General features: G+C 50.0%; 1 protein-coding gene across 4 annotated transcripts; it reads right to left on the bottom strand.

Moving 5' to 3' along the window:
* Positions 1 to 476: 476 nt before the first annotated feature.
* On the bottom strand, positions 477 to 8,825 carry Tgif1 (TGFB-induced factor homeobox 1). Of its 4 annotated transcripts, XM_013027190.1 has the most exons (4): positions 8,070 to 8,299; positions 7,627 to 7,812; positions 2,500 to 2,726; positions 477 to 1,535 (listed from the first exon to the last, which is right to left on the bottom strand). In XM_013027190.1, exons 2-4 carry the CDS (start codon positions 7,640 to 7,642, stop codon positions 966 to 968), a joined length of 813 nt encoding a protein of 270 aa, XP_012882644.1. In that variant the 5' UTR covers positions 7,643 to 7,812; positions 8,070 to 8,299; the 3' UTR covers positions 477 to 965. The 4 variants fall into 4 exon arrangements, with proteins under 4 accessions (XP_012882644.1, XP_012882646.1, XP_012882642.1 ...); XM_013027192.1 differs by lacking the exons at positions 7,627 to 7,812; positions 8,070 to 8,299 and adding an exon at positions 8,733 to 8,825; XM_013027188.1 differs by lacking the exon at positions 8,070 to 8,299 and having other exon boundaries at positions 7,627 to 7,955.
* Positions 8,826 to 9,553: the final 728 nt, after the last annotated feature.

The raw sequence follows: 9,553 nt of genomic DNA, 5'->3' as shown, positions 1-9,553 counted from the left end.
CTCAATAAAGGTGATCTTAAAGATCAACCTGGATGTACAATGCTAAGCTTCTTGTGTTGTTCATCTCTGCACACATAGGCCATAACCATTGGCTTCAAGACTTTTCATTTATCATGACCAGGTTTGAAAATCCCTAGCAAAGATCACTAAGGATTGAGTGGCTAGCTAAACAATGATGAGGTGATTCATTTCAACTTGCAATTCAGCTCAAAGATTTGAGGGCCTGTTGTACCTCCTATCGAGAGTAAACACCACACATCCTGTTTATACATACTAGCTTCTTGTTCACCGGATATTTAAAGGGCACTCCTATAACTCACACCTCATTCTACCCCCTACTTCCTGATGGGGGCACTATATTCCTCCTTTATGTACCTTTTGGCGGCTGTACTGGAAATGTAACCCAGGGTCTTACAGGTAGAAATATTCCTACTCATTTTTAAGTGTTCCCTTCAACAAAATACTCTGCATTACAATAACTTTTAAAGAAAATACTTTATTACGCGTCATGAAAAAAAGGCATCAATCAACTAGATTCATACTTGTTTGAAAAAAAAACATTGAAAATTTATTAATTAAACAGTATGTGGACAACCTGTTCCACACAGGAATGGAAAGATGCTATAGGTTCTCTAAGTATTGCACAGTCTGAAAAACACCAACAAAAAGGGGGGGAAATAAAAAAAAAATCACATGATATTGGGAAACAGCTCACATTATGAATAATCTACCAAGAAACATTAAAAAAAGAAAGAAAGAAAAAAAACCCTTTTGTTTCTACAGTAGCTCTGAGTTTATATTCTTGGAATGACGATATTCCATTGAAAACATCAGTAACAGGAAGCTTCATTTGAGCAATCCCATGTGCAAATATTAATAAAAAAATATATAAAATAATGCAATTCAACTCTTGCCATCACCCCGGCAATCACGTTTTGGAGAAGTGTTTTGCTTGCAAAAAGGGGTTAAGCTGTAAGCTTGGCCTGAAGCTCCATCTCAGCAGCCCGTTTGAGTGCAACATCCACTAGAAGCTGAAATCCACTAAAATCCTGGTTCAGGTCAGGCGGAGTAGGGGGAGGAGTGTTGAAAAGACCACTCTGTGTGTGTGTACTTTTACAAGCATCTTCTGGGTACATGAGTGAGGTTTCTGTGAAACTGCTGGCTGCTATCTGCTGGATATCTGTGCTATGTCCCACACCAACTGGCTGGCAGAGAGCCAGAGGCCCGTCTTTCAATGCAGTCACAGTGGTATGGCAGATCACGGATGGACGAGCCAAAACTGATCCCGGGGATGGGGGTTTCGGAGACAGTGATCTCCCTACCAGAGTTGGGTTAGGTCCAGCTGTGCAGGAATGAAATGGGCTTTCCTCTAGAGCTGGCATGAAGTTTTTGATGCCCATGGCAACCTCCACAGAGCTGGCTTCAGAAATTTTGGCCCCACGGCGGGAGATGGTGAACTGATTGGGATCTTTGCCATCCTTCCTCAGCATGTCTGGAAGGAGCCTGCGGCGGGCATTGATGAACCAGTTACACACCTGAAACCATAAGTACACATATGAATTTTCTCATTCACTCAGCAGCATTCTAACAAACACCTGACAGACGTCAGTTCTCAATTACTGGACTTAATTCCCATTGGACACTGGTAGCTCACACCTATAATCCTAGCTACCCCAGAAGCGGAGATCTGAGAATCATGATATGAAGTCAGCCTGAGCAGAAAAGTCCCTCAGAAAAAGAAACGAGTAAAAAGCTGGAAGTGGAGCTATGGCTCAAGTAGCAAAATGCCAGCCTTGAGCACAAAAGCTAAGGAACATGGGCCGGGCCTTGAGTTCAAGCCCCTTTACTGCCATATAAAGTATAAATTCTCAAACACCTGAAAAAAATGACTTTAAGGGAAAACGGGTACCTTTAACACTCTCCATTTTAACCTATTACCTATTGCCCCAGCATTTAAGTTAATCAACTACAGGAATACTTGTCCTGTATGAAAAGTGCCACACCTCCCAGTAACTGATTTTTCCCAGTTCAAATGACTGTGTCAACAGACATAACATGAATGACCTCACCGAGGTCTGTCCTTGTTTAAATATCAAACCAGTTTCCTGGGCAATAGAATAAGGTTTAACCACCTTTTAAAAAAATGTTGGTTACATAAAAGAAGGCTCTTTTAGGTATTAAAGGAAATGCTATCTGACAGATGACTGTCAAGTGTTTCTGTGTCCTCTAAGTAACCAGTTATTAGCTCCTAGTTTGATAAAGTTTACAAAGAAGAGATATTCATTTTTTTATTGTGAATGGGTGGAGCTTAGTGACTGGACACACCACAATGCTATAAAATGACTTTGAAAATAAAGGTGCATCCACATGTTGGGGGGGTGTAGCTCAGTGAAAGAGCATGCTTTCATTCTAGCATGTGCTAGCAAGCTCTGGATTATCCCCAGCATGCCAGGTTGGGGGTGGAAACTTTTACATGAACCTTGTGCTCTTTCTCCTCACCTGGAGTGTGGATAGGTGTGTCTGTTGGGACAGTAATGCTTTTTCTTGCTCAGAAGGATAGGCATTGTATCGGTGCTCATAGAGCCAGTCTCGAAGAATCTGAACAGACTCCCTGGGCAGGTTGCCCCGCCTTCTCCTCTTGCCTGAGCCAGTTGAGGAAGAGAGGTCCAGGGGGATGTCCATGCTGTCCTCATCCTCAGTCTCACTGCCAGATGCTGCAACAACACCTAGGAAAGGACAAAGGGCAGCTGTCACTAGCTTTCATCAGCAGGGTAACTATCCCAAACCTCATTTATCCTTGACCACCTGGTGTCACTGTGTTTTTCATTTCAACTACTGAATACCATGCAAAGGGCCAGGGTTTGTGTGTGTGTGTGTCCAATGGGCCAGGGTGTGTGTATGTGTGTGTGTGTGTCCAATGACAAGAGTCCTGTAGAGTAATGAGACTCTGAAGTCAGATTCTCAATCAATGGTCAGACATAGAGGTCAACTTCTCACATTCCTTTCCCATGATGCTCGGAAGTCCTTGGTGGGAGAGACAAGCTACTGTGAAGTGAGTAAGTTGCCATGCATGTGAGACAAGGAGGTGCCGAGCAGTTGAAATAGGCCCTAACCATCTTTTCTTTGAGGTCACTGATAACTAGGAAAAATCAGTCTAGTGACTATCCTACATTTTAAATTTTTATTCTTCCTCCTTCTATAGGAGATTTGAAAAAGGGAAGATTATGTTTCTTCACTGATACAAGGAAGGAAAATGGGATATTTTAATCATTCCCAGTGAAGTATTTTACATTTTCTGCTAGTTCCATGGTCATTTCTTGTTCTTATCTGTGTTAATTCAAAATCGCTTAACTTTAATAAACAACACTTAGACACTAACTGTAACCACTGCACTTTTCAGTTGTTCTACAATACTTTATAAGTCAAAAGATGCCCTATGACTGAATAAAGATTAAAACCAAGTTTCAATTAACCATTTCATAGGAATCTAGAATAATAGTTATCCAGAATTCAGTCTTAAATTCTTACATGACAAAAAACACTGAATATGCAAACACTCCAAAGGAAGCTCTCTGGGTGGAAAATAGTCTAATCTTGCCAGACATTTTAAGAATTCCCAAGTCATAAAGAAGATTTAAATCAGATCAAATTCAATGAAAACTCAGACCAGCCTGACCCGTACACATTTAAATATCTTTATGAATTTAATACAATTCTTTCTTGAAGACAGTCTAGAATTTATAAAAAATTGTCCAAATACCAGTATTGCTTCATTAGGAGAAAAAAAGTAAAGGTATACATTTTCACTCTATATACATTTTTTTGTGTCCAGTACTGTTGTGATTGGGTTGAAAAATGACTCAGTCTTGGAGTCCAGTTTAATTTGACTGTAACTTTACTTGGTGACACACTTTTTAGTTTGGACTACAGGGGGCAGAGGTGTTGAGGGAGGTCCAACAGGAAGGGCAAACCCTCCCAAGACAAAGTAAAGCAAGTTCTAACAAAAGAGGTGAATGGTTTTGCAAATTCACTGTAGCTCGAGGCGTCATAAACAGCCATAAAGAAGCCACACAAACATCTAACGCTTTAACTGCTGAACATTTGAAGCTTCCCTCCCCTGAAGATGTAAACTTTTTCTTAAAAGAAAAAAAAAAAGAAAAGAGCAAACTTAAAACTGAAACTTATTTTCACTGCTCCGTTGAAAAACCCACTGAAATCTGGGTGAAGTGTTAATTTTAAAACAAAGTCCACTAAATTATACACTAGTTCCGGTTTCACCTTTGCTTGGATGGCAAAGGGAATTTCATTTTAAATGTGTCACAGGTTCATTGAATAACTGAAGCATACTTGAATAAACTCCCAATTCCCAAAAGGCCATTATCCCCCCCCACCCCCACACATCTACCTTTTTTTAAAAAATCCTAAAGTGTGGAAATTTGTCCTTTCCACAGTAAATTCTCAATTAAGAGTTCGAAGCAAAAATAAGACACAATAAAACAACAACAAAACTCTGCTTAGTTTGGCCAGAAGCTCGGGTCTTTCAGATTGACACACCAAAACTCAGGGCGACTTTAATCAGCTCATTAAAAATCATCATCATAATAATAAAAGCCCTCTGGACGCTTTCACAGCTATTTCCACTCCCTACCCCCAGCTGCGGGAGCAGGAAGTGCGGACTTGGGTGTCCGTGGGTCGGTCGGCCAGCTGACTTGCCCGGCCGCTCCGAGCACGTTCGCGGCTGTCAGGACTGTTTGCATGAACACTCCCCCCCCCGCCCCCCCCATGGTGGCTCCGCTTGGAAAAACAAAGACTTTTTCTCGTTACTCATTTCCTACTGTAACTGAGCTTTTGAAAAGTTTCCCGGTTACGACTTGTTTCCAAACGCCTAGCTCGGAACGAGAGACAGAGGAAAAAAAAAAAATGTGGTCGGGGCGGGTAGGGAATCACAAGCTCCCGACTCCATCCACACACAAGGAAATGTCGCCGGGAAAGCCACCGGGCCGCCGGGGACCCCAGCGCGCCCAACGCGCGCTTCTGATCGCCGAACCCGCAAGGCGAGGGGGGGGGGGGGGTGGCGCAGAGGCCGCGGGTACCATGGATTTTGAAAACACACTGCAGAGTTAGAAAAGAAAGAGAAAAAAAAGAATCTGGGGGGCGGGGGAAGTAACGATCAAAGGAAAAGTTTCGGGAAAAGCAAGCCCAATCCAATGCAGCTCCGGCTCGGACTCTTTAAGCCAAAGGAACCGAGGTATTAAACTTGCCATGCGCATGGCCGGCCCCAGCCCCAGCGACCCCAAAGCAAGCGTTCAAGCTGGGGGCGGGGGGAGGGGCCGTATTTTCCCCGTCGAACCTTGTTCCTGCTTTTAAAGCCACCCTTAAGACTTTTGCACTGCAGTTTTTATCACACACCAGGGCTGGACGCACCCCAGCGACTGGCCAAGTGTCTTTGTTTTAAGGACAGTTTTAAAGATATCCAAGACTTGGCCCAGACAGACAATAGGCGGGACCGACTTCTCCGGCCCGGGCAGCCCCCCCTCCCCTCCCAGGTAGTCCAGACGCAGGCAGGGGAGGTCAGGCAGTGGAGGCTAACGGGCAGAGGAGGAGCCCCACGAAGGAAAGCAGGAAAGCAGGAAAGCAGGCTGCTTTTGTTCCTGCCGGTAGTTCAAAAACCCCAAACTTGAGATCAGGCCGCAGACTGTTAGCACTTGGCACCGTGGAGGACCTCCGGGTCACCAAGGAGCTCCCGGTGGGCTGTGAATCGATCCCACACACTCAGGGGCCTGCACCCGATCCCAGACCAGGTGCCAGGGAAGCCTACGGAGAGAAAGGAACCCCGGCCACCCCCGCCCCCACGGGCCGCCGAGAAAAGTTTCCCCTCTACACGTCACCTTTCATTGTTTCCATGAGTTGGCGCTGCTCGCGGGAGCCCTGTGTGCCCGAAACTGGGGAACACGGAAAGCGTGTTTCCCAGCTTGGGCCTTCGAATGGGGGAGGGGGGCGTCCGAGAAGTGGGGGGGGAGATCCTCGAGAGGGTGGGGGATGGGAGAGCCAGGGGCTTCGGGGGCGGTACCCGAAGGGGGGGAGGGGAAAGGGGTTCCGGACGGAGCGCACAGACGCCCAACCAGAGTAGGAACAATAGGGGTTCCCTTCCCCCCGCCGGAGCGCAGCGTTCGACCCGTTCCTCAAAACCAGAAACCCCCATTTTGCCGGAGCGCGCCACCGTCACGGGAACGGGTGCCTTGGGGCTTCGGATCTGTCACCCCCAGGGGCGACGTGACCGTGCGGGCGCGTCCCCGGCGCTCCCAGCGCGGCCCCGCCGCGGCGAGACGGCCCGGACTTCACTTTTTTTTTTTTAAATACCCCAAACTTTAAGCGTCCCAGAATGCACCGCTCGGTCCCTGGGCAGGGGGTCTCACTACCCAGAGCCCGGGGTTTTCACTCTTCGGCGGGGAAAGGGGGGGGGGAGTTGGTGGTGGACAGGGAAGTTGTACGTGTTTCAGGGTCTCGCACCGAATCTCAACAGAACTCTAAGTTTAAAATTCACAAAGGGACCCCCAAAGCCCCCCCTCCCCAACTCCCCTGCTGGATGAGGAATGGCAAGCCGCGGGACGAGTCTGAAAGAATGCAGTCACAAACTCGAGGAAGCTTCTGGGCATGCGCAGCTGCGTCGAACCCCCCCCCCCTCCAGCAAGCTTTCCGGAGCGATTAACTTCTGTTTTGAACCACTCGACATAAATCACAACAGAAAAGCCAACTCCAGTCCACGACAGAGCACTCGGGGGACCTCCCAGCCAGGGACTCCAAAGTTAACTTCAAAAGGGGACTTCAGTCTCTGACCTTTCAGGGTTCCTTCCTCCCTCGTATTTTTTGTTTTTTAAACCAGACGGACGGCAAGTTTTAGTTGTACAGCTTCCAGGACGCTGCGTGGAAACAATGACAGCCTGGCTCCCGACACTTACAACCAAGTCTGCTGGTCGTACTTGGACGCGTCCTGACTGCACACCGGCCCAGCGTCCTAACTCCTCATCTCGCCCAAAATGGATCGTGGGAAAACTCTCAGAGACGGAGAAAAACAATGTTTCTGAGAGTCTAGAGAGTACATTCCAGGGCGCAGTGCGGGGTCCGAGCCCATCTTCCTTCAGTTGTGGAAAACCTCAGATCCTTGAGAGTATGGGGGCCCAAGGGAGAACTTTCAGACAAAAGTGGGGGAGTGACTCCCCACTAAAACATGAGGTGCGGGGTACCCCAGACACCGACTGGGCACCCCCCGCTGCCCCAGAGACAGAGCTATAGAAGCCACGCGGCTGGGCTGAGCATGGGGTGTCGGCGGAGACAATGAAACTTGGAGGCGCACAAACAAGGCGCAGAACATGTTTCTTGACAACGTGCCAGCAGCGTGGAGAGGCTCGTCTCCCCACAACAGCCCCTCGTGTGGTGTCTGGAAGGAAAACAGCAACTGCCATTCCAGACACAGCCCCAACAAAGGGAATGGCCAACCGCTCCAGCCCGAGCCTCTGGGCGGAAAAGTACACCCAAGTCACTCTCGCCTGGCGCCCAACGGGGCCAGCACGTTGTCCCCCGGCCTCGCGCCCAGGGTGCGCGGAAGCCTGCGGCGTGCTACCTTACCTTTCTTGCTTTTCATTCTGGAACTCCCCTCCCAGATCCAGGTGATCCTGGGGTCTCGAGGGGCCAGGAGGGAGGCCACAGGGGGACAAGGGATCGTCCTCCTTCGCCGCCGACTTTCCCGTAACTTATAGGACGTGCTCCCGCCGTAATTGCTAAACAAGGCGCTCGGATCCCAGGCGCCAGCTCCTGGGGCGGAATTCAAGTGACACTTGGGCTTCCTCCGGTCGGGATCTTCTGGCAGCGGGCCGGGGGCTCTCCCACGCCCAACTCGCTCCCCTCCCCACCCCGCTCCTTTGTTCCTCGCTCCTGAACGGCGCACCTCGGCGCTGTCACAGAGGCGAAGAGGGAAGGTACTGGAGGTCCTGCCTCCGCCCCCAGCCGCCCGCCCCCCCCCCCCCCCCCCCGCCCGCCTCTCGGATCCTCCGCCCCTCCCCCCCCCGCACCTTCCAGCCCGGGTGAACCGGACCGAGCACCGCGACCGCTAGGAGCCCGCTTCTACGCGGGGGTGGCCGGAGCCAGAAACACGATCCTTCCTGTCTGCGGCGCGCGCACCGCCCGCATCCCTCGCCCCTCGGCGGAGACACCAGCCCGGGCGTTCCAGGTTTCTCCTTTGGGCCTTTCTTCCCGGGGCTGGCGAAGAGTGCGTTTGGTTAGGAAATAGCAACAGATGGGGGTGGGGTGCGGGGGGGGGGTGGCAGGACGTATCCTCCCCTCCCCTCCCCTCCCCCACCCCCGGGAAGGAAAAGCTCTCTGGCTTGTTTTTTGACAGCTGCCCTCAAGTCCGCAGACTCTACCGTAGCCACTGAAGACAGCCGCTTCGGATTCAAGGGGCGGGGCCCGAGGGGAAAAGTATTCGGGACAAGAACCAACTTCTTCTAGAATGTGCGGCTGCCATTGACACGCGGGCGCGGCGCGGCGCACCCTGCTCCCCGCACTTTTCCTCCAACCAGGACAGTGGGGCGCGCGGGGGGGGGGGGGGGAGCCATAAGGCATCCTCCTGCCGGGGCGAATGTCTGTCCCCCCAGGCTAAAGCTGCGAGTTCCGGAATGGATTGCAAAGCAGTTTCGAAATCTAACACGTTGCGGAGAGACACTTGTCATACTCACATGCTCTTTAAACTGTCGCGGCCGGGAGACAAACGGGGCGCGCGCCCGCCCCTCGGCGACCCGGCCAGAACCCTCCACACACCTCCCAACCCCAGCAGCTGTCGGCTCCGTAGGAAAGGGGGCGACCACGCCGTGACTGCTCATCCGTGTTGGTAAACAGTCTACTTTCAGGACTTACACCCGCTAGGAGACCCTTCCCCCCCCCCTTCGGTGTTTCAAACAGAAACTAGCCATTAAGTAAACACGTGTGCCTATTGGTCTATTTTGGTTGAGGGTTTTGGAGGACTCCAGCAGCAGTTCCTTGATGCAATCCCCCCGTTTAAAAAGTCAGCTGCTGTTCGGTGGGATTTCAAAACACCTCTGGGTCTATTTTTTGTAAGGCCATTTTTTTTTTTGGATATTGAAGTAAAGCGACAGAATTGTCAAAATGCCACAAGAATTGAGAGAGCGGAGAGAAAGACGAACATGAAGAAAAGAAGAGAAAGAAGGAATAAGAAAGGAAAGAAGGAAGGAAAGAAAAGAAGGAAAGAAAAAGAAAGAAAGAAAGAAATCCACAAACAAGACCGTCTCCAGTCTCGGCTCTGGGTGGTTGTCTTTTTAGCAACCTTGATGGGGACCCCGCCGTGGACTAGGTTTAAGCCCGGGGCGGCCCGGGGATGACGAGCTAGACTTTAGATCCTGTTTTAGGATCGCGCTGAAAAACGAAAGCCAGCCTCCCCCGCGTCCCTTCCCCGAGACACCCCCCACCCTGGGTGTGTGCTAAGGCCGGCGTTGTGTAAAAAGCATGGGTGGTTTTTCCAATTACAGGACTTAAAAGTGAA

Source organism: Dipodomys ordii, unplaced genomic scaffold, assembly GCF_000151885.1.
Source record: "Dipodomys ordii isolate 6190 unplaced genomic scaffold, Dord_2.0 Scaffold100, whole genome shotgun sequence".
Classification (NCBI taxonomy): domain Eukaryota; kingdom Metazoa; phylum Chordata; class Mammalia; order Rodentia; family Heteromyidae; genus Dipodomys; species Dipodomys ordii.
This window is presented reverse-complemented; position numbering and strand designations above follow the sequence as displayed.

What these genes read in the sequence shown, in the direction of transcription:
- Tgif1 (XM_013027190.1), bottom strand. An exon ending in CACACCTATCCACACTCCAG is followed by an intron (nt 1,536 to 2,499) that starts GTGAGGAGAAAG and finishes TTATGGTTTCAG; the next exon opens with GTGTGTAACTGGTTCATCAA.